Below are 24291 nucleotides of genomic sequence, written 5' to 3' on the forward strand. Positions count from 1 at the left end.
ATAGTGTTAAGTGAACCACACCTGATGGACCCTTTATCAAACTTAACAAATTGCTTTGCACTTTTTTCTCCATTATGTTTACACAGTGAAGTCCTGGATCTAAGGAGAAACCAGATACATATTATTTTGTTGGTAAAATTGAAGGGTTTTCTCTTAATGTGACCTTTTAAGCCCAGGATTCAAACTGGCTATACCTGAAATAAATCTTCCTCACAAAGAAATCTCAGCATGGAAAGTACTAATCTTAGTATAACATGATATGATTTCATGCTTTTAAAGAATTGCACAATTGTTGGGAAAAGCTATTTGTCAGGACAGATCAATCTTTTTGAAATGGTTGCTTGCTAGTACACCAGGAGTTTGGAAGTTTTTAACTAGCAAAAATCAACACAACATACAGCGACACCTCTTGAATGCTAAACTTACACACTCACCCAATCTTTTTCTCTCACTTTAATTTTTTGAATGAAAAGCATAAAAACATAATAATATTAAGGCACAACATTGCATAAACAAGGAGATAAAACCTGTGCCGAAGATCACAAATAGGTAAAGGCTGACTAGTATTAATGTTACAGTATTGTACAGTGTAAATATACATTAGTAGATACGGCACCCTAGGGCGGACACAGGGATCATGTGACCAGGCTTCATGTGACGCTACCTGCAAGTTAAACTTGTGTCTCTTCTGTGTTGAGGACGAGTTTTCACATAACTTTGTTGTGCCTGATATAACACAACCATGATATTACATGGAATAAAAGTGCTCCAAAAACATTTAATGATTTGATAAAATACCAAAAAAAAAGCATTTCTTTTGCACGGTTGTCATCATGCGACCTACTGCAGGTATGGGACATCAGTAATGTGATAACAGGTCTGTCATGTATGGAGGGTTTTCTGTCAACAGTCTGATATCTGATGCTTCTGGGGTTGGATCAGTTTCCTGTCCAGCGTCATCAAGCTCCTCACAGTTGCTGTGATGTTGGTTGTCTTCTCTGTGGAGATCCGCTCTTTAGGAGCACCGGTTATCACGTGACCAAGGTTCCACATGTAGATATCACCGTGGTGACTGAGCGAAGGTTTTTGTAAAACGATATATAAGAGGAAAATCAGTGAGCTAGAGTAGCTGGGAGCTGGAGGTTATGTGTTCAGGATGTGCTTGGCCTCCTGTTTTTGGTTTGTCTGTCCCCCTCCAGGTCGTGCGGCCCAGGTCCCATCTGATGGACATGTCAACATCCTCTCCAATCATATTCTTACTGTATATTTACAATCTATATTTTGACCATGCTATTCATCCATACTGTAAGACTGCAACATAAATTTACTCTGTACACACGACATCTACTGCATGTCAGTCTGTCCTGTAGGAGGGATCCCTCCTCAGTTCCTCTTCTTCGGGTTTCCTTCATTTCTACTTTTTTATTTATTCAGTTTGAGTCTCTAAGGACAGAAGGTTTTATTTTGTTGAACATCTGTAAAGACCTTTGAGGCAAATTTGTAATATTTGATCTGTATGGATAAAAAATGTACTTGGTTCATTAGATGTTGCTACATTCCACAGAGCCAGGCTACCAATTCCCTTTTTGTCTAATATATATGCAAATCCAATCTCTCCATCTTGTGGCTCCAGATTCATATTTGGAGTGGTATCTTCTTTTACTCTCAGCTAGGAAGCAAATAAGCCTATTTGCAAAAATGACAAACTGTCCCTTTAGTAATTTTGCTCACTAATAATGACTGTGCATGCTGCATCCTTCATAATTCAGGCATTTGTCAGCCCACCTTAATGGTTGTAAATTACTTTTTATACCCTAGTCCCTCCTCTTCATCAGCTGCTGCAATGCTGCCTTTGGCCTTGTCGTCAACAAGAAGCGATTTCTCCTCTGATGGTTTGTCAGATTTGCCCTCAGTCTCTAATTGTCTGACTGCTCTGGGGTCAAGGGCAAAGTCAGAGGAACTGTCAGCCTGAAGAACAGCATCTGTCTCATCTTCTTCATAAAACATCTTCCTCTTGAAGCAGCCAAGCTTGTGTTGGAAGCAAGAAAAAAAATCATTAGATCACAACCATGGTTTAAATCTTCTGAATTCAGTTAAATTCAAGTATCAGCTCTGAATACGAAGGTTGAAGACTGTAACTTATATTTCATGTGGTGCATGGGGAACACTTGGAATAAGAAATGATCTCTCACCTTACACATGATGATTGTGGTTATGATGAGAAACAACAAACCCAATCCAACTCCAGTTAGGATGATCAGCAGTCGATTGGGGAGAATTATGAACTCAACCAGAACTTCACCCTGTTGGCAGAAAAAGGTTTTGTAGTGAAACCTGAGCTTAAAGTCTGTGGATCTAAAAAACAACATCGTTTGAGCTGTTTGTGAAAAGACTGAATTTACCCATTTCATGGTTGGATCGTTGTCTTTCCATGAGCAAGATTTATGAGACGTCTCCATAAATCCATCTTTTCTCTGTTTTTAATGAACATGATAAATTAGGTATCGTGGAATTTTTTTTTATCAGCATCTTTGAAAGGATAATACTGTGGTGGAAAATCAGCAAACCTCTTGTTTACGAGAAACCAGCACGTAGTGTCGCCCGTCAAATTCAACACCTATGGAGCTTTTGAATTTCACCTCCCCACTGTCTCCCGTGTATCGTTTCAGAAAGGCATTATTCTGCAATGTGCACATTAATTGGATAAATATTCAGCACTTTCAATGGTTTACTGTGGTATGTAATCTGTCAGTGTGTGTGTTGTCGCTTCATACCTCTGCATGCTTTTCGAGATTCCTAAAATGTGCTTCTCCTGACAATGTGAACTCAGTGGACGACTCCTTTTCCTGGATGAATGTGTCACATGCAATGATTTTGTGGCGTTCTTCTGGCGAGCAGTGCTGTAACACATCAGCGGTTCATTTGAGACTTGTAGGTTCAGTACATGTTCATTGAGAATATTTCGACACTGTATATGTTTCACTTACATCAGCTTTGAGATCAGAGACTCTGCATTGAGTTTTGTTCTTAAAAGAGAGAAAGTAAATGTGAGTATTAAGAGTTTGGAATTTCATACACAGCAGCATTATCAGTTAGAAGTGTTGTGGTAGTTAACAAATTACCTGCTGGACAAACACTTGATAATCCTTCATTTCAAAGTTATGTTCCAGTTGCGTTGGGAAGAACAGAGACACGTTGACAGGAAAAGCTTTAAAACCTGGATTATCAATCTGTGAATGGTGAGAGACAGTTGGTCCATTTAAAAAGATTAGTTCAACATTTTGGGGATACAGTGTATGCTTATTCATATTCCTGTCAAGTCAGATGAGAAGATTGATGCTACTGGCATGTCTTTGAGGAAACTGCTCAACCGGTTGTTGTAAACAAACATAACTGCAAGCTCCAGGCAACGCCCAGTGATTAACATTTGGTGTATTTTGTAGTTCATACAAACCTACATAAAGAAACACATGTTAGGTTATACTTTCATGATGTATTCAACCATCCCACCTCCAATCTGCAAATCCAGCAACTAGCTAGTGAAAGTTGAGTTGGTAACTGGACAACTGTTTTCTGACACATTCAACATGACAGTGTATGATGTGGTTAGAGTTTGCTGGTCATGGGAACGGTTTGGTTTCGACCTTACTATGTAAAGTGCCTTGAGATCATGTATGTTTTGATTTGCCACTATTCAAATACAATAGACTTGAACTGAATCATGAGGTGGATTGTCCACTAACCAGAAAGTCGGAGGTGTGATCCCAGTCTCCCTCATGCTGTGTGTCCTTGGTAAAGATACTGAACACCAAATCGCCTCTGATGGCTGCTAAGCTAGCGTGTGATTATGTATGATAGAGAAAGTGCTGCACATGCAGTATATGCACCATATGAATGTGTGTGAATGTCAAATATGTACTGTAAAGAGCTTTGACAGCTAGAAAATCACATATCGACATGTAACGCCTGTCAGAAAGGATGATAGATATCACTCCTTAAATATTACAAACCATCAGTAGACCTGACTTACTGTAACCTATCATTTGGTATTATTTGTCAAGCTGCTCAGTGATTTGAAGATAAATCTACTCCTCATCTGAAAAACTTAGGCTGTTGTGTAAGTGTTAAACTGAGCTGTGAATGGTTGGTTTTTGGGTTTGCACGTTCACAATACATGTCTCTGTCTGGCTGATGATTGGATGATTGAATATGCTACTATTCTAACGCTAGATGTTCTTTTTAATAGTGGTGAATTGTTGCTTGGCAATAGCTTCTCACCCAGAACACTTGACCATCCATGCAGCTGAAGTCTATTGGGTGAATGTTTGTTGAGAACATTGAAAGACAGATTTTTAGAAGTTTTTTACCTGGTATATAATCTCCATTTTTTTAGGTGCAGCCTCTTCTGCTGTGAAGTTCAGATATGTGGTGGTGCCTTCTTTCCTGAAAAGACCACAAGATGTTAACAGTGTGCTGTGGGATATATTATGCAATAATACATTTATCAAATTGATCAGATATTCTTGGGTCAAATATGAGCTACCATTACAACATGGTATTATTTAGACAGCCATACTTACACTGTTAGTCCCATTTTAATTTCAGATTGCACTGGGAGGCTTTTGGTCAGGGTGTTGTTCTCGGTGATGTTCGCGTTATCACTGAGGAAGCAACAGAGCAATTATTGTGAGAACTGGTAGTTAAGTATTCAAGCATACTAGTCATCTGTAAAGTCTCTAAACGTAGAAAAGGGATTGTTGTACTGAAAGTCAGAGGGGTACAACTATGAATCACTTGCAGAAGTTATCTTATGTTTCTTTTTTCTTTGCTCTTTGTGAAATACCTTTGACATGCTTTTGCAATACAATAAAGTACATCTATCTGTCAACTATCTATCTAAGCTCCTCTGCTGTGGAATCAAGTCCCAGTGTCAGTTCAGGACTTGAAACCTTCCTTATTGATAAGGTTTATAGTTAGAGCTGGTTCAGGTCTGTCTAAGACTTCTAAGTCCTTTAATTCTGCTGCTATATTTTTAGATTGCCGGGGGACACGTGACACATGGTTTTTTTTTCAATACATGTTGCTGACTTGACTTTACTTGACTGAGCTTTATCGCAGCAGATCCAGGATCACTTCTGTGGCCACATCGTGGTCATGGATCGTGGACGGATTATGATAAGAAATTGATTGTTTAGATATACAATATTCCTACGTATACCATTACTGGCAATTCCTCTATCATTACAATTGTCATTAATGCGCCCTTCATCTCTGTCAAACATTTTCTTTTGTATAAATACTCTAAAGGGCCCATATTTTACACCTTTCTGGGATTTAATTTGAGGTATTGGTCCCCCTAAGATGATATACTGCTGGTCTTGAATAGTAACGTTCTTAGGAGGAATGAACACGGACACATTCGCTTCCTTGCATCCCTACACGTTGCAGTGTTTCTTCAGTGTTGTTTGTTGTGGTTAGCCTGTGGTAGCTAACAAGCGGCTAGCTGAGCAACAAGTGTGCTTGGTGTCGAGTTCGGTGTCGGGACTGGTACCAGCTGGGTGGGGCTGAGAGACGAGTGTGTAGTAGAAAATTAACTAAGCAAGGTTGAAAAAGTATTTTGTATTTGGAACAGTAAGTGTTTGAAGCTTCTCAACAGACTTTTATGACTTGTATTTACATACAACAGATGTTTGATGACTTGAGCTGTTTTCTGGTGGGAACTGTTTATGACGTCAATACAGTGAGACCTTTTGCGACTTAATTACCCATCAAAGGAAGGAGTGTATGTCTTATTATCACCTTAGGAAACACATGTGAATCAGCTGTTGTGTTTAGATTCCTCTCCTTCCTCCACCTATGGGAACCTGTCTGGATTGGTTCAAAGAGACAGCCCTCAGCCCTCCTATATAAGACCCTTGTATTTGACTGTTCTTCATCTTCACTCTGAGACCCTTGCGGTTTCCCTGTGTTGATCCTTTCTGCAGAAAGCCCCTTATTAAATACACGTAGATAACTTTGTTGTTTCCAGCCTCTTGTATCTCCAGAATTCTACCACAAGTGCGATCCATGGTGCGATCCCATATGACTCATACGGGGGAGGAAGTAGGAAACACGACCTTTCCACAACATATTTCTTAGAATGGACTGAGTGAAAAAGAACCCGGATTGACGGTTGTCATACTTTGAGGGTCACTACTGAGCCCCTTCAAGTCATTACGGATAGTAAAAGCCCAGAAAATGTATTTGACACAATATGGGCTATTTAAACTTGGACACACCTCTCCTTTTATCGACAACATATTTTTTCATGAAGGCTGTAAATGTTATTTTGATGCTCTCTGTTACTTTTTTTTTTTTTATAATTTATTTTTAAAGAAACAAAGATACAATGAACAAACATACATAAAACGAAACGAAACAAACAAAAAGAAAGAAAAACTATTTTTGGTCACCTATACATTTTTACAGATGGTACACTGATGATGATAAATTCAGTCAATTCATATAGTAACAGGTCAGTGATGATCCTGTGAGGTTAAAAACACAATCCATTTTCCCCAATACTGCAGATATTTGTCAAATCGTAGATTCAGCGAAAAAAACATTCTCTCCATATTTTGAATATCAGTTACAGTATCTATCCAGTCAGTCTCTGTTGGGGGTTCAGCCTGTAGCCATTTTCGTGTTACAGCTTTCTTGCTGGCTGCTAATAGTATCTTTAACAAATATTTGTCTTGCACCGGGTGAGCTGCGATATTGCCCAAATAAACTGTAGAAAAGGAACAGTCAAATCCATCTCCAAAAACAGTCCGTATTACTTGTGTTACCGCCTGCCAGTATGGCTGAATGGCTGGGCAGCTCCAAAATATATGGAAATGATCTGCCAGCTGTTCTCCACATTTCCTCCAACATAGACCCGTTCCTGCCTCACCTGTTTGTACACATTTTAATTTGGGAGTTATGAAATATCTCATCAGATTCCGCCAACAGAAATCCCTCCAAAGACCCGAGCTGGTGGAAGTGGACTGCACAGAGCACATATTTGACCAGTCCTCCTCTGAAATGACAAGTCCAGATTCTTTCTCCCATTTTAATCTAACCTTTTCTGTTGAGTGTTTTCTACTGGATTGAATACTTGAGTATAATTTTGAAACAAGTTTCCTGTTGTCCATATTTTTATGCATGTCAATGAATATGTCAATTAAATTAGCATCACATTTCTCCTTGGATTTAATCACATTATTGAAGTAGGTCCTGGTTTGTAAATACCTAAAAAAATCCAGTTTTTCCAAACCATACATCTCTGAAATTTTCTGAAAACTATCCAGTTCGCCCTTTGATGAGATTGAACAGTAAGAAGTGATGCCAATTCTATGCCAATACCTAAACCTCCCATCAATCCCTGCCGGCTTAAAGTCTGGGTCAAAAGCGACCCATCTCAACAGTCTAGACCGTCTTTCAAATAGTGGTGATCTACATTCTTTAAACCAGATTCTAAGAGGGACTTTAGTCCATTGATTTAAACTTTTAACATGCTGCTTGTACAAGATTTTGCTACCTAATATGGATTGTAATGGTATATCCAGCTGTGAGGTTTCCAAATCCTTCCATTTTGCTATATACATTGGGTTACAGCAACATGCTAGTGGTCTTAATTGCGCCGCCTTGTAATAATCTGTTAAACATGGTAAAGATCTACCCCCTTTTTCTTTAGAAAGTTGCAGTGTCTTGAACTGAATTCTTGGTCTTCTACCCCCCCATATGAATCTCGATATCCACCTATCCCATTCATTAAATTGTTGCAGTGGTACTTCAGCTGGCAAGGATTGAAAGAGATACAAGAGTCGGGGGAGTACATTCATTTTTATCGTTTCTATTCTATTATGCATATCTAAGGGAAGTTGGGACCACCTGTCGATATCTGCCCTGATGTTTTTACTTATGGGGCCATAATTGCTATCATATATTTTTGAAATGTCCTTAGGTATTTGAATTCCCAGATACTTTATGTCTGATGAGGTCCATTTGAAGCCAAATCTATTTAGCATGTCTTTCTGAGGGGTGTAGTTATAACTTAGAGTTTGCGTTTTTTGCACGTTTAATTTATATCCTGAGCTCCAAAATCTTTAAGCGAAGACATCAGTCTGGGAATGCTGACCTCTGGTGTCGTAATAAAAAGTAAAACATCATCTGCATATAGACAAATCTTCTGCTCTGTACTTCTAATCATGACTCCTTTTATCACTTCATCATCCCTGATTGACTGTGCCAGGGGCTCTATAAATAAAGCAAAGAGGGCGGGGCTAAGGGGGCAGCCCCGACACCTCTCTCCAAGTTGACAACCTGTGAGAGGTGTCCATTAATCTTTATTCTGGCGTTTGGTGAGGAGTAAAGAGTTCTGATACAGTTAATAAAATCATCCTTAAAGCCAAATCTTCTCAACACCAAGAACAGATATTTCCAGCGAACCGAGTCGAATGCCTTTTCCGCATCTAAGCTAATCACTGTGGCTCCAATATTCCCCTTATTCACATGATCGATAACGTGTAGCACCCGTCTAATATTATCTTGTGTCTGCCTTTCACGCACAAAACCAGTTTGGTCTGGATCCACTAGTTCTACTATTATATGCTCTAACCTTTTTACTAATATTGACACGTACAACTTGTAGTCTATATTGACTACAGAGATTGGTCTATATGAGCTGCATTCTTTTCTGTCCTTCCCCTCCTTAGGAATATCCGAAATGATTGCCTCCCTCCATGTACCTGGTGGTTCACCTTTTTTAAGTGTATAGTTAAAGCAGTCAGAAAGCATAGGTGCTATTTGATCCTTAAAGGCCTTGTACCACTCGGCTGGGAAGCCGTCCGTACCCGGCGCTTTGTTTGCTTTTAACCTAGAGATTGCTTTCCCTATTTCCTCCATTGTAATCTCTGCCATCAGGGCTTTATTCTGTTCTTCACCTATTGAGGGTAGATCCATTGACTCCAGAAATGAGTTTATTTTCCTGAGGGCTAGTTGTATTTGGTTCCTCTATAGTAATTTTCAAAAACATGTTCAATATCCTCTAACTTATGGCATAATTTTTTAGTTCCAGGGTCCCTAATTTCATATATGGAGCTGTCTGCTTGTTGTTTCCTTAACCTCCATCCCAGAAGCTTCAGGGCCCTTGGTCCATTCTCATAGTATCTCTGTTTTGCAAATTTGGCTTTTTTCTCTAATTCTTCCTCACATAGTTTGTTTATTTATTTTCTGACATTTCTTAGTTGATCTAGAATATAAGCTTCCTTACTTTCAATGTGTTCACTTTCTAAAACTTTAAGATTCTCTTCTAAATCAGACAGTTTTTTATATCTTTCCTTTTTTCTGTGTGAGGTCAGTGCTATAAGCTTTCCTCTGATCACTGCTTTTGCAGCGTCCCACAAAACACTTGGCGTTACTTCTCCATTATTGTTATTGTCCATATAATCTTTAAATTCCTTCTGCACATATTCTTTGCATGTCCTGTCATTCAAGATGCTTGTATTAAGTCGCCAGAGGGTGTTTTTCTTTTTATTATCCAGATGCACAGTTAAATAAACAGCTGAGTGGTCAGATATGTCTCTGACCCCTATTCTACAGTCTTTAAGTCTGTGTCTGTCTGAGTTGTACTTGTAAGTAAAAAAATAGTCAATTCTTGAGTATACCCTTTTACTTGCTGAATAGAATGTAAATTGATGCTCTCTGTTACATGAGGCGTCTTTTGCACTTCTGTCCGTCCTTTTAGAGGGATTCCTCACATGGGTCTCTCTCTGCGGTTTCTAAATGTTTTCCTCTGTTAAAATGTTTTCACTCTTGCTGAGGGTGAAGGACAGAGAATGTCCCACCTTGTTAAGCTCTATGAGGCAATTGTGATTTGTGAATATGGGCTTCACAAATATAATTTGCAATGATAGTAAATTATATTTTCATTTAAATGTTTGGCTTTGCTGTGTGTGTTGGATTGCATAAGAAGGCCTCTACCTTCTTCCAGTAACGGTCATCAGGATTGTGTCGTTCCACTCGTACTCGGGCATGATGAGGAAAGTAGTTATAAACGTTGCCTTCACAGGAAAAGAGAGAAGTCACCAAACGACAAAAGGTCAAAGTAGTTTGAGTTCATCATTTATAGTAGTTCACTTCTGTCTGCTGGGAAGTGGGTGCAGTTTGACTCACAGCAGATCTGCTGCGATACACAGGAAGGCTGACGCCGCACACAGTTTTGTCAAGCACCCCGTCAAGGTCATGACAGCTGTGGAGCGTTGGTCTAGTCGCCTGTTTGAAGGAAAAACATGAACAAAGCAGGATGAGCTTAACATTTAAATACAATGCTGTGATACTTGCACGACTTTGACTGTTAATTAGAAAAGAAATGAAGCCATGATGCTAGCTCAGAAGATCAGACATAATTTTAAACTGAACACCTAGTGTCGGTCAGCAGAGTCAAAAGCTGTCCCATTTTAGAACATAAGAAAAGATGGAGAATATCCCTCATACGTAATTAAGAATAAAATAAAATGTTTACATCACCTCTGTAATAGTCATCCTGGAGAAGGAGAGGCCAGGAGGATAGTGCATTGTGAGGCTGGTGTTGTATGAGTCATCACCATAATTGGACAGTTTTACAGTCACGTTGAAGTAGCTATCTTCTGCCACCAATAAGGCCGGAGTCCTAGGAGACACAGAGTACTTCTTACTGGTCGCACTATGCCAACATTACAGATGCTGTCCGGTGTTTGATCACATGTCGAACGTACGTGAAGTTGAAATCCACCTCGAGCTCAGCAACACAGTTGTCGTTTTTTGCACATTGCTTTTCAAAGGGAACCTGTAGAAAAAAGATTTCTGCTTATTTGAAAATACACGGCAAGAAGCAAATAGTTGCACCACATGTTTTACCTTGGTGCCATTAAATGACATGCAAATGAAAAAATTTGAGTTAAACATGAACAGTACAAAAAAAAAGTTTAGAAAACTTGATGTATAACATTTAGGTTTATTTAATGTATCAAAATGAGAAGTATAAAGTTTTCATATCGCTCCACACATATGTTGATGTTCCTGTCTCCTTAGCATAAGCTTGTGTGACGTTTTAAGTCACTTAATTCATATACATCATGATTTATTCAAAAAGTCCACGTCACATTTAGCTTTTATCAATATAATTGTTTTCCACCACAGTCATTCATAATTGTTTTCCCATTATATTTCAGCATTTCCAGTCCAGTTTGTTTTAATCTGCAATTTGAAAATATGCTTAAAATCAGGAGGATTTTGTGGGACATCCATTTCCCCATAGTCTGTAAGGATAAAAGGATACAACTATATACAACTCTGTGTGACGGCCTGCAGCCATCTGCAGTGCACATACCTCAACACTAGCCAACCTGCTGCTGTCCACGTTTAGGACGGCACTCGCACTCTCACTGTCGACTTGGGAAAAGTTGAATTTGATGGTGATGGGTGAAAAAGTGTCTTTCAGACATTTCTATGAGAAAGGAAGAGAAGTCATCTGCATATTGTTGAAGACATATTCACACAGTAGAGATTTTTCATTTTAGAAATTGATTTCAGCATGAACATGAGAAAAGATCAAATAAATGTACAAGATTTTGACGGCTGGTGTAACTGGAGTCCAGTTTTATCAGTTAAATGTATCATGATGTGACAAAAAAGGTATTGCTACATGGAGAGGTGGGTCCGTGAGTATTTGAGCGTGAATAAACAACAACAGAAAACAAGTAAACTATAGCATGCAGCAGATTTCTATACTGATAGCAAACATTTCAGTGTTTTCCTCAGAGGAACATGTCTGTTTGAGACAAAGTGTTAAAATCCTTAAACAAATGTGAAAACACAACTACACACAATTTCGATGCGTTTGTTGCAGAGGTCATGTGCTCAAAACATTTTGCTCATTTTTAACCCCGCCCTACACAACATTTTATAGTGTGTTGTGTAGGTCAGAGCTCCTCCATTATTTTCTGGCCATTGTCTCCCTATAGCAAATATTGCGAGGACCCCTCACACATGTCCCTTGGAATAATTAAACCCTGCCTACTTTTCATATTTCTACAAGTTTTGTGAGAACAACTAAAAACATTTCTTAGAAAAACATGTATAAGGGTTGTTTCCAACACAGAATAACCATATATCATGATCATTTTAATGAGCGAATTTCCATCAACCCCCCAGGGTCCTCTGATCCCAATTTCAGAACAACTGGTGTTGGTTATGGAAGCAATTTACAGTGTAGCGACATGGATGATATTTATATATAGGTGGTAGATGCTCTAAAACATATGTGTAGAGTATGAGTGTGAATGAATTGGTCTCCATACAGGCATGTTGACAGGGTACTGGAAGCAAGTTTCATTAGCCGTCAGGTTGCAGGTGAAGGTAAGACTCCTGGCTTTCTTTTCATTTCCAAAGAAACCTTGGTAGGTTTGTCTCACTGGATCCACATTAAGCATGTATGAGATGTTCAGTCCTGAGCTCATCACGTCTATAAAGACACACAGCTAGATTAAAGTACCTCATTGATAGGGTGTGCACTATTGGCAGCTCTTAATAAATCTGTTCATTGGCTCCGGTCCTTACCGGCTTTGCTCTTTGGGTTTTCTACCATTTCAAAGCAGACTTGTAAGATCCCCATGGGTAAACTTTCATCTGTTTTGTCCACACAGTTAATCTCCTCAGTGCTTATTTCCTTAGGAAGAAAAGAGAGATGTGCGGTGACGTTGAAGACAGGACGGGACCTGAAAGATATTGATTAAAGATACAAATTTATTAAATGAATGAAAAAATGTATTATTAGACTGTGGTGGAAAATTGGTCAACAAACGAGGTTCTGAGACAAGTTGTCTTTGTAAGTTTATTTGTAAAAGCTGTTTGCAGAAAGGATCAGACAGCGAAGGTGGAGGTAGAAAGTGAGATGAAAAGCGAAGTGTGTGGGTTACCTCCTGACCCAAAAATACCCAGGTGGGGGGGGTGGGGGGTGAGTAAATAGTATCATGTGCGGATATAACAACAATACAAACAAACAAAACAGGAACACTAGCAGAAAGCACTGGCGACAAGGCGCACAGAGAACAGGGAAACAAGCACAGGGAGGCTGGACGAAACAGCAGACACAAACTAACCATTTAGACGACGTGAAACGACGTGTAACAACAAGTACAACCCGACAGAGGACAAGGGGAAACACAATGGCTTAAATGCACAGGGAAGACAGGGGCAATTGGACACAGGTGAAACACATGAGGACTGAGGATGATATTCACCGACAGGAAGTGAAGACAGAGACAACACACCAGGAACACAAGACTACAAAATAAAACAGGAAACAGAAACAGAGTGCAAACATGAAAACAACTCAAACAAACAACAGAGCTAAACTAAAAGAGAAAACACTTTAGGCCTGACAATTACCATCTAAATTGCCAGACTTTTACAGGTCACTAGAATTCAGATGAGCTCAGGATCAACTTCTGCAATACATGAAAAGACAGTGGGCTCAGATGCTAGAAAGTGGGTGCACCATAAAGTTTATGTCGAGCTGTGCCCTAGATGGAAATGTCTGTTGTAAGGATAAACTAAGAAGTTATTAAGTAAATTTCCATTACAAGAAGCTTATTTTTAAAGCGTCTTGCATAGAGTTGAATCATATTTTGGTAGGTCGTATAGGAGACGGTTGATATTAGTTCCTTCAGTCCGGCTTTACACCTGCCTGGATGAAAACACTATTTTGAAATCAGCTTATGAAACATTTTCTAGATGTATTGTGTATTTGTTTGTGAACATATTTGATATTCTAATTTCTTTAATTTATAACATTTAATTAATATTTTATAGGTTACTTACAGTGGTTAGTAGGTTCTCAGGTAAGGTGTTCACTCAAAAACACTTTTTTATCTGATTCTGATTCAGACTTGGCCATACTCTTTAAGGTTCAGTGTAGGGCTGGGCGATTTTTCGATCCCGATTTGGGATCGCGATAAAATTTTGATCGATTTCGATTATCTCCTCGTGACATGTATTCGATCTCACGTGGCAAAAGTAAGCGCAACTACAGTGTCAGAGTCTGCCGGCTGCCGTCTGCAGTTAGGACACGACACGCCCCCTTCCCATCATGAGAGCTGCTGCAGTTGCGAGAGAGAGAACAAGAGAGAACGAAGTTGGAAAAAGGAGAAAAAATGAGTGAAACTGAAGTCGGGGACAGCGAAAATAATGCCGAATGTGAGAGCGACATCACTACATCACCCGGAACCGAAGACATTGTCGAAAAAAAGCGTAACGCGACGTCAGTTGTGTGGACGTGGTTTGGATACGGCTAAAAGGACGAGGAGTAGACGAAGCCGGTCTGCAAAATATGCCGGCGGTCGGTACCAGCCAGGACGGGAAACACCACAAACCTTTTCAATCACCTGAAACGGCACCATCCCAGTGATTACACAGAGAGTTTGACTCTGCGGGCTCAAGTTTGCACGACACCAAACAAAGAGACAGGCAAGACCACTACGTCTCCCGTTGCTAACATAGCATCGCTAACGTTAGCGATGCTATGTTAGCAAAACAACAGTCCATCCAGTCGTGTTTTGCAGCCATTGTCCCAAATGAAAACAATCGAAGCGGGGAAAAAATATAACGAGCGCTATTACTTATTGCTTAGCTACAGATTGATGCCCCTGAGCACAGTGGAGAGGGACGGCTTCAGGAAACTGATCAAAAACTACATATCGTGATAAGAATCGAGATCGATCAATATGGAAAAACATATCGTGATTACATTTTTTCCCATATCGCCCAGCCCTAGTTCAGTGTGTAGTATTAAGTGACATCTAGTGATGAAGTTGCTTGTTGCAGCTGAATACCCCTCACCCCACTCTCCACTTATAAACATGACATAGAACCTGTGGTAACCTTCAGTTCTCTTTCAACATTCGTTTCGGTATCTCACTATGGGAAACGCCCTCCGCGATGTCCCCCAGAAGCATTTTACACTTCGCCAGTCCTGACTGGCAGGCAGATTATCTCAGACGGCAGGTGTAGCTAAAGGCTAACAAAACTTTTCACAGAGCGAGCTAACCACTCGGTCGACGAGCGTTACCTTAACACTACATAGCTGGCTGGGGTTAGTAGGTAGCCACCATACTATCTACTCAGCCGCTTCCAATTTAACGGAAGAGATGGCAACCATGGACGCGGCTCCTGTCCTCACCATGGGCAAGAGCAATGTACCACCGAGGTTGTGCACCTGTGGAAACAAAATATCGGGGGCAGATACCCACTCTGTATGTTCAGCGTGCCTCGGGCTGGAACACGCCTGAGAATCACTAATATCCCCGGACACCTGTGAGCACTGTGCACGCCTCTCCACAAAAACACGCCGACGCAGGCTAGCGCGCCAAGCTAGTCTGGCAGAGGTGAATCCTGTGACTGGGGTAACTGTACCAGTACACAGGACAGTGGCCGTGGCACCGCTAAATGACTCAGACGAGCCCGATACCGACCTAATGTTCGGCCAGGGCGGGACCGTCGGAGGAAACACCGACTCTCTGGAGTCCATCAGCCTCGGCCCTGAGGATGAAGAGGTGGACGTGGAATCCGTGTTCACCCAGAGATGGGCAAAAATACATCAAAATGTATTTTGATACAAAATACAAAATACCCCTCAAATAAATGTACCAAAATAAAATACAAAATTCTGGTTCCAGAAAATGTAACAAAATACAATGCATGTATTTTGTATTTAAAATATAGGAAATACTTTTTCTGGATTTTCCGTTTTTTCTCACAATTTGGTATAGCAGAGCATTCAGGTTTGGGCTATATAATGTACACAAAGCTCTGGTGAACCCCACAAAAAGGAAGAACAGTCACAGAATCTCAGTGTAACTAAGCAAAGCCATTAAAGACAACAACTTGATTGATTATGTATATACACTACCGTTCAAAAGTTTGGGGTCACCAAGATAATTTTGTGTTTTCCATGAAAACTCACACTTTTATTTATCAAATGAAATGCAAAATGAATATAAAGACAAGGTTACAAATAATGATTTTTATATGAAATATTAATTTTGTTCTTCAAACTTTGCTTTCGTCAAGGAATGCTCCATTTGCAGCAATTACAGCATTCTAGCTGTTCATTTGTTGAAGTAATCTGTAGAAATTTCACCCCATGCTTCCTGAAGCCCCTCCCACAAGTTGGATGGCTTGATGGGCAATTCTTGCGTACCATACGGTCAAGCTGATCCCACCACAGCTCAATGGGGTTGAGATCTGGTGACTGTGCTGGCCACTCCATTACAGACAGCAGACCAGCTGCCTGCTTCTTCCCTAAATAGTTCTTGCATAATTTGGAGGGGTGCTTTGGGTCATTGTCCTGTTGTAGGAGGAAATTGGCTCCAATCAAGCGCTGTCCACAGGGTATGGCATGGCATTGCAAAATGGAGTGATAGCCTTCCTTATTTAAAATCCCTTTTACCTTGTACAAATCTCCCACTTTACCAGCACCAAAGCAGCCCCAGACCATCACATGACCTCCACCATGCTTGACAGATGGCGTCAGGCCTCTTCCAGTATCTTTTCACCTGTTCTGCATCTCACAAATGTTCTTCTGTGTGATCCAAACACCTAAAACTTTGATTTGTCTGTCCATAACACTTTTTTCAAATCTTCCTCTGTCCAATGTCTATGTTCTGTTGCCCATATAAATCTTTTATTTTTATTGGCCAGTCTCTGATATGGCTTTTTCTTTGCCACTCTGCCTAGAAGGCCAGCATCCCGGAGTTGCCTCTTCACTGTAGACGCTGAAACTGGCTTTTTGCGGGTACCCTTTAAAGAAGCTGCCAGTTGAAGACCTGTGAGGGGCCCCCCCCCCACACTTCCCCTTCTACTCTGGTTAGAGCCCGTTTGTGCTGTTCTCTGAAGGGAGTAGTTCACACCGTTGTAGGACATTTTCAGTTTCTTCGCAATTTCTCGCATGGAATAGCCTTCATTTCTAAGAACAAGAATAGACTGGTGAGTTTCACATGTAAGTTATCTTTTTCTGGCCATTTTGAGAGTATAATCAAACCCACAAATGTGATGCTCCAGATACTCAACTAGCTCAAAGGAAGTTCAGCTTTATAGCTTCTCTCAACAGCTAAACAGTTTTCAGCTGTGCTAACATAATTGCACAAGGGGTTTCAAGGGTTTTCTAATCATCCATTATTCTTCTAAGGCGATTAGCAAACACAATGTACCATTAGAACACTGGAGTGATAGTTGATGGAAATGGTCCTCTATACATCTATGTAGATATATCATTAAAAACCAGACGTTTCCACCGAGAATAATCATTTACCACATTAACAATGTATAGAGTGTATTTCTGATTAATTTAATGTTATCTTCATTGAAACATTGCTTTTATTTAAAAAATTAGGTAATTTCTAAGTGACCCCAAACTTTTGAACTGTAGTGTATATATTAATGGGACTTAACAGCCCATAAACTTTGGCTTTGTATCAACAAGAAATTATTCATCACATATGAATATCATCACACATAAGGCCTATGTATACTATAAAAAAGCAAAATATAGAATTAAAACCAGTTTTACACTAAAGAGCCTAAATAAATTACTGTACATCAAGTTCTGCACAGAAAAATGAATACAAATAAAAGGTAAAAAGTAAATCAATACAAAAGTGAACAGGTAACTTATCAAGTGAGTAACTTACTTACTTCTCCTTTACTGTACCTTGGCCAGTGGCATGGTAGGCCACATAGTTCTATATTAAAATGTTAAGTGTCTCATACAGGTTCACACTGACATCCTTATGACATAATAATCCTTCCATTTTGGTTCTTGAGACCCTACCACTGAGTAGCCAGTTTAGTTGCCTTTTAGAACAACTCACTTTTCAAATATTTCTGTTGTTAACCGCCTCCTGTGCGGATGGAATATTATTCCTGCAAACGAGAACAGTCTCTCAACCGGAGCTGAAGAGGGGAGGGTTGTGTTAAATCGAACAAAAAGGAGCTTGATAAGTGGGTACTGCTGAAGAGAAAGCAGGTCTTTTCTGGTTTCCTCCAGAAAACGAAGGGTCTCTAACTAAGCTTTGCTGTGGCTTGTGATCTCCAGTCTTTCCTGGACTTGAATTTCTTCAGCTGAGAAAACAAAGGAGTCATCTCCCTCATCATCTTGGAGGTTTGAGGAAGCCGTTTCATTCTCTGCCACTAGGCCAAGATCTTCAGCTGAGTGGAGCATAAACTGGTGGATTAACCTCCTTTCTCCTGACAATCGTGGTGGTAGCCAGCGCATTTTGAAGAATGGGTGAACTCGTGAATTGTTTTTGGATTCGTGGAGAAAGTATCTTGATTATTTTAAATACAAAATTACTCAACTCTAAAGTATTTTGTTACAAATTACGTTAGATTTTTTATCGGCCCTATCAAATACAAATTACAAAATACTCAAAGTAATTGAAATACGTATTTTGAATACAAGTAATAGAAATACTGCCCATCTCTGAACACATGCATGTGACTGGGGTGTAATGTTTCTAAGTGTCTTCTTAATTTGTTTTCAGACATAAAATACACACTGGTCTCATGTCCTACCACATTGACTGTGAAACTAAAAGCAAGACAGGTTTCATAGTACTTTCTTTTCAACCTGGTTTTGAACACTGTCTCTTGTTTGTCCCTGACCGGCTGCCTCACGTGAACGATGCTCTCCACTGTGTGTGTCTCTGAGCGAGTGAGTGAGTAGGGGCGGGCCAGAGCCCCGGGGCCTGAGTGTGTGCGCGACGTGCACAACACTGCACAGGGAGCCACTGCAGAGGGGCTGAAGCCGCGGTCTGCCGACCACTGGCTACGGCGAAAGAGCGATTTGTTTACTGCTCCGCCGTTAAAGAGATGCAGACGTCAAAACATTAGTTCGGCTATAATATTAGTTCCGCCTCACATTACCTCCTCTCGGCCGCGCGCCCCGCCTCACAGTTTGAGAATCACTGCTGTAGATTAACTGATGTGAAAAATAACGTTCACAGCATGACAAGCAAATAACTACAATTTTTGACCTTGATGCACAATTAAACCTTAAATGCACTGTTCTCAAGCAGCATTGATTGGGGAGGATATGAATATTGCAAATGTTCAAGGAAATCTGGATTCACCAGAGCCTTCCATTCTTTGTTATCTTTATTTGTTCTTTTATTATGTGATGAATGTATTGTCAAATAACTAGAGCTTTTAAATAATGTATTTTACATTTTTTTAGATTAAATAATAGAAAAACTGTTGTTTCCAAGAATAGCAGCAGGCAGCTATTTTCTAAAAGCCCTCAAACCAATTAACGCAACTATATCTGCTCAGCATCAAATATTCAAGTTGAAAGAGTCCATTCATAAGGATTTGTAAATTTACATAAAATAAATTTTTTTGGTAAAACGAAAAAAAAATTCTATTAGTTTTAAGCCTAAAACACTCAAACACACATTCTTGTGTGGTTATGTGGAGAAATTTTGTCGTATAATGTATGAAATATAATTTTCTTACCAAGCGCTACCATGTAGGTGAGCAGGAAAATATGACGCTGGTCTCTCATCTTCCACACGAATCTTCTCAAGGCTAAAGATGGTGCTGCTTGACACTTTAAACCCTATGTGCAACACCTCTTGTGCGCTTTTTTAATGAGGGAGGTACGGTAACAGATGGTTGTGACACTTCTCCTCTCACAACAATGCTCTCAGCAAAATGTATCTCTTCCCTCACACTTTCGCTTTTGGCTTGCTGCTCTGAAATGTACGGTGGCTCTGAGAGCTCAACGCACTGCAACTTAAGAAAACACATGCAGGTGGACAAAACTCAAGCAAGGTAAGAAAACACCTTCATCAATTTTACAACACAACACAACACATTACGGAAACATTATTGTGTTTTGTCCACTTGCATCAGGGCCACCGTACATGCACAATATCCTATAATTATCATAACTTGTGTAGTGTCCACTGTGAACCGGTCTGTTTGGATTAGGCTGTTTGTTTGGCCTGTGGTGATGCTGGTTGCAGCTTCCTTTCTAAAACTGTAAGTGACTGCAGTATTCTACACCTGCTGCAGGACTCCAGTTTGTTCAATGTTTTCAACTCAGTATGTGGACCCCCCCCCCCCCCCCCCCCAAAATGGAGAATGTGTTATCTTTGCCGTTGTCCTGATCGACAACATCACTTACGCTGGTGCAGCTGCTGCAGAGCGCTGGTTGCTCTTTATTCAAAGCTACTTAATTTAGAAAATGTTGAGATTTCAAATGGCAGCAAATTTGACACAGCACTTCCATGGGCCTTTAACGATGCACATGGCAAGCGTGAAGCTGATCAGATGAATGGTTCTAGAGACACAGAGATTTCTGGAATTGGTGGTACAGAGATGTGCCTCATCAACTATCAGACAGTAAATGATGCTTGACTATCTTTATCTTTTATCTTTGTTAGTTTCCCTTTTTTTTTTTACCTGTATTACTCGATACCATCATTTGACAAGACTTGATCTCCATTGTAAGTGCAAACAGATCATTTAAGGTGGTACACTATAGTTTTTAAATCAAACTGTGGTGTGACTTGGACTCATTTATGTCTTGTAGGAGCTTTATGGTACAAAGTTAGAAGATGCATCAGGTTTATACCTTAACAACTTGTTGATATTACGTTTTATTTGTTGATTTGGGGTTTTTCATTATATTTGTTGAAAGTAAAAATATACACAATCTTGTGTCTGCGCCATCATTATGTCTGCATTATTTCTGGAGGAATTTCAGTTTTTCAGTCCCGTTCTTGTGAACACTATCTCAAGAGGGAATATTGAGGGAACTCATTTTCATATCTGGAACAAATATTCACCGGTATTCACGGAGGAACTCATTTTCTTTTGCCACGTGAACGTAATACCTCAGGACACCTTCAGGTCATTAGGGTTGGGGGATGTGCTACAATATTCTAATCAGCTACTGTCTGCCCAAAAGTGTATGTTGTGTGTGGCAGCTGATGACTTTGTGCCTCTATGTGTAATGTGCTCCTCAGACTCCGTATTCCCAGCAACAGTCCACTGAGAAGAGTGTTGCCCACTCCACAGAGCACCAGACCTCTTCTCAGACCTCTCTCATCTCTGTGTGGAGGCAACAGTCGGGTCGACCTTCAGTGCTCCAGCTTGGACGGAGCCTGAGGTCAGAAACTCTGGAACACACAACTTGCCATTCAGACCTGTGACGCAACTGACGCAGCATCACGTCCGACCGAGACTGAAGAACAATTCAGAGGAAGGAAAGTGGGGAAATGGGAAAGTGTTGGTCACACCATTAAAAAACCTTTTTAAGACTTTAGACACCACTGCTTTCAACCTCGGGCATTAACATTGGACTTACTTTTGTTTTATCTCCCTAACATATTTCAAAGTCTAAATCTTTTATTCTTTTAGCATCAATGTTGAAACAGTGAAACTGAATGTGGTTATTATCTGAGTCAAAGCCCAGGCTTCTGATCTCTATAACCTGTATGTGTTTACATATTATTTGTAAGTGAGTTCACCTCCCCGCTGTCTCCCGTGTATCGTTTCAGAAAGGCATTATTCTGCAATGTGCACATTAATTATATATATATTCACCGCTTTCAATGGTTTACTGTGGTATGTATTCTGTCAGTGTGTGTGTTGTCGCTTCATACCTCTGCATGCATTTCGAGATCCCTAAAATGTGCTTCTCCTGACAATGTGAACTCAGTGGATGACTCCTTGTCCAGGATGAATGTGTCACATGCAATGATTTTGTGGCGTTCTTCTGGCGAGCAGTGCTGTAACACATCAGCGGTTCATTTGAGACTTGTAGGTTCAGTACATGTTCATTGAGAATATTTCGATACTGTATATGTTTCACTTACATCAGCTTTGAGATCAGGGATTCTGCATTGAGTTTTGTTCTTAAAAGAGAGAAAGTAAATGTGAGTATTAAGAGTTTGGAATTTCATACACAGCAGCATTATCAGTTAGAAGTGTTGTGGTAGTTAACAAATTACCTGCTGGACAAACACTTGATAATCCTTCATTTCAAAGTTATGTTCCAGTTGCGTTGGGAAGAACAGAGACACGTTGACAGGAAAAGCCTTAAAACCTGGATTATCAATCTATGAATGGTGAGAGACAGTTGGTCCATTTAAAAAGATTAGTTCAACATTTTGGGGATACAGTATATGCTTATTCATATTCCTGTCAAGTCAGATGAGAAGATTGATGCTACTGGCTTGTCTTTGAGGAAACTGCTCAACCAATTGTTGTAAACAAACATAACTGCAAGCTCCTAAAGTCCAGTGATTAACATTTGGTGTCTTGTGAATGACGATTTTAAATCGATATGCTGCCTCCGAAATCGATTTTTAAAAAAAAAAATAAAAAAAATTATATATGGGGGGGGGCAACATCACCCCAGAGCATGTTGACCAGCTCTTGTTTTTGCACAAGAATCTAAACATACCCAAGCACTAGGTTTGCATCGGCTACATGCAAACAACAATAGCCTACTTTTTGTTTATTTCAAAGTTTGTATTTTAAGTAAACTTTTATTCATTCTATTTAATTTACCTTTTATTTATTGTTTAAAAGTAGCCTAAGTGGCATACATTTCTTAATCTGTCAGTTTGTGTGCAGTTGACAGGGGCTATACAATAATAGGGCACATTTTTATTTATTTCCTCTATTGGCTGCCCGGCAGTCATTAAGTTAATGTTAATATTTGAAATAAAACTGGTAAAGCTCTAAGTGAATTTGACTGTGTTGTATTTGAAGGAATGATTCAACATTTTTCCATAATAACCAAAAGAAATCCCAGGAAATCGTAATATCGAATCGCAATACTTACAGAATCGCAATACCCACAGAAATCGCAATACATATCGTATCGCCACCTAAGTATCGTGATAGTATCGTATCGGGAGGTCCCTGCCGATTCCCGTCCCTACTATTCAAATACAATAGACTTGAACTGAATCATGAGGTGGATTGTCCACTAACCAGAAAGTCGGCAGTTCGATCCCAGTCTCCCACATTCTGTGTGTCCTTGGGAAAGATACTGAACAACAAATCGCCTCTGATGGCTGCTAAGCTAGCGTGTGATTATGCACATGCAGTATATGCACCATATGAATGTGTGTGAATGTCAAATATGTACTGTAAAGAGCTTTGACAGGAAATCAAGACTAGAAAATCACATATCGACATGTAACGCCTGTCAGAAAGGTTGATAGATATCACTCCTTAAATATTACAAACCATCAGTAAACCTTACTTATTGTAACCTATCATTTGGTATTATTTGTCAAGCTGCTCAGTGATTTGAAGATAAATCTACTGTTCATCTGAAAAACTTAGGCTGTTGTGTAAGTGTTAAACTGAAGAGCTGTGTGGTTGGTTGTTGGGTTTGCACGTTCACAATACATGTCTCTGTCTGGCTGATGATTGGATGATAGTATGCTACTATTCTTACGCTAGATGTTCTTTTTAATAGTGGTGAATTGTTGCTTGGCAACAGCTTCTCACCCAGAACACTTGATCATCCATGCAGCTGAAGTCTATTGGGTGAATGTTTGTTGAGAACATTGAAAGACAGATTTTTAGAAGTTTTTTACCTGGTATATAATCTCCATTTTTTTAGGTGCAGCCTCTTCTGCTGTGAAGTTCAGATATGTGGTGGTGCCTTCTTTCCTGAAAAGACCACAAGATGTTAACAGTGTGCTGTGGGATATATTATGCAATAATACATTTATCAAATTGATCAGATATTCTTGGGTCAAATATGAGCTACCATTACAACATGGTATTTATTAAGACACTCATACTTACACTGTTAGTCCCATTTTAATTTCAAATTGCAGTGGGATGCTTTTGGTCAGGGTGTTGTTCTCGGTGATGTTCGCGTTATCACTGAGGAAGCAACAGAGCAGTTATTGTGAGAACTGGTAGTTAAGTATTCAAGCATACTAGTCATCTGTAAAGTCTCTAAACGTAGAAAGGGTTTGTTGTACTGAAAGTCAGAGGGGTACAACTATGAGTCACTTGCAGAAGTTCTCTGTTATGTTTCTTTTTTCTTTGCTCTTTGTGAAATACCCTTGACATGCTTTTGCAATACAATAAAGTACATCTATCTGTCAACTATCTATCTAAGCTCCTCTGCTGTGGAATCATGTCCCAGTGTCAGTTCAGGAGGCAGACACCCTCTACATTTGTCAATCGGTTTGAAAC

The 24291-nt window shown here is 39.8% G+C and overlaps 1 protein-coding gene across 2 annotated transcripts in view; it reads right to left on the reverse strand.

Annotated features, from left to right (window-relative positions):
* Window positions 1-477: 477 nt before the first annotated feature.
* LOC133020415 (integrin alpha-M-like) overlaps window positions 478-24291 on the reverse strand; it is a 40629-nt gene continuing 16815 nt past the window's right edge. For both annotated transcript variants that reach the window (XM_061086970.1, XM_061086978.1), the window contains 16 exons: window positions 12619-12776; window positions 12360-12523; window positions 11390-11506; window positions 10776-10846; window positions 10549-10690; window positions 10195-10293; window positions 10003-10082; window positions 4581-4661; window positions 4368-4443; window positions 3123-3230; window positions 2988-3026; window positions 2775-2900; window positions 2568-2681; window positions 2403-2474; window positions 2193-2303; window positions 478-2028 (listed from right to left, as the gene is read on the reverse strand). In XM_061086970.1, coding sequence (XP_060942953.1) covers window positions 1801-2028; window positions 2193-2303; window positions 2403-2474; window positions 2568-2681; window positions 2775-2900; window positions 2988-3026; window positions 3123-3230; window positions 4368-4443; window positions 4581-4661; window positions 10003-10082; window positions 10195-10293; window positions 10549-10690; window positions 10776-10846; window positions 11390-11506; window positions 12360-12523; window positions 12619-12776 — 1786 coding nt within the window. In that variant the 3' untranslated portion in view covers window positions 478-1800. The remainder of the gene's footprint in view (window positions 2029-2192; window positions 2304-2402; window positions 2475-2567; window positions 2682-2774; window positions 2901-2987; window positions 3027-3122; window positions 3231-4367; window positions 4444-4580; window positions 4662-10002; window positions 10083-10194; window positions 10294-10548; window positions 10691-10775; window positions 10847-11389; window positions 11507-12359; window positions 12524-12618; window positions 12777-24291) is intronic.

This window comes from Limanda limanda, chromosome 2 (genome assembly GCF_963576545.1).
Source record: "Limanda limanda chromosome 2, fLimLim1.1, whole genome shotgun sequence".
NCBI classification, from domain to species: domain Eukaryota; kingdom Metazoa; phylum Chordata; class Actinopteri; order Pleuronectiformes; family Pleuronectidae; genus Limanda; species Limanda limanda.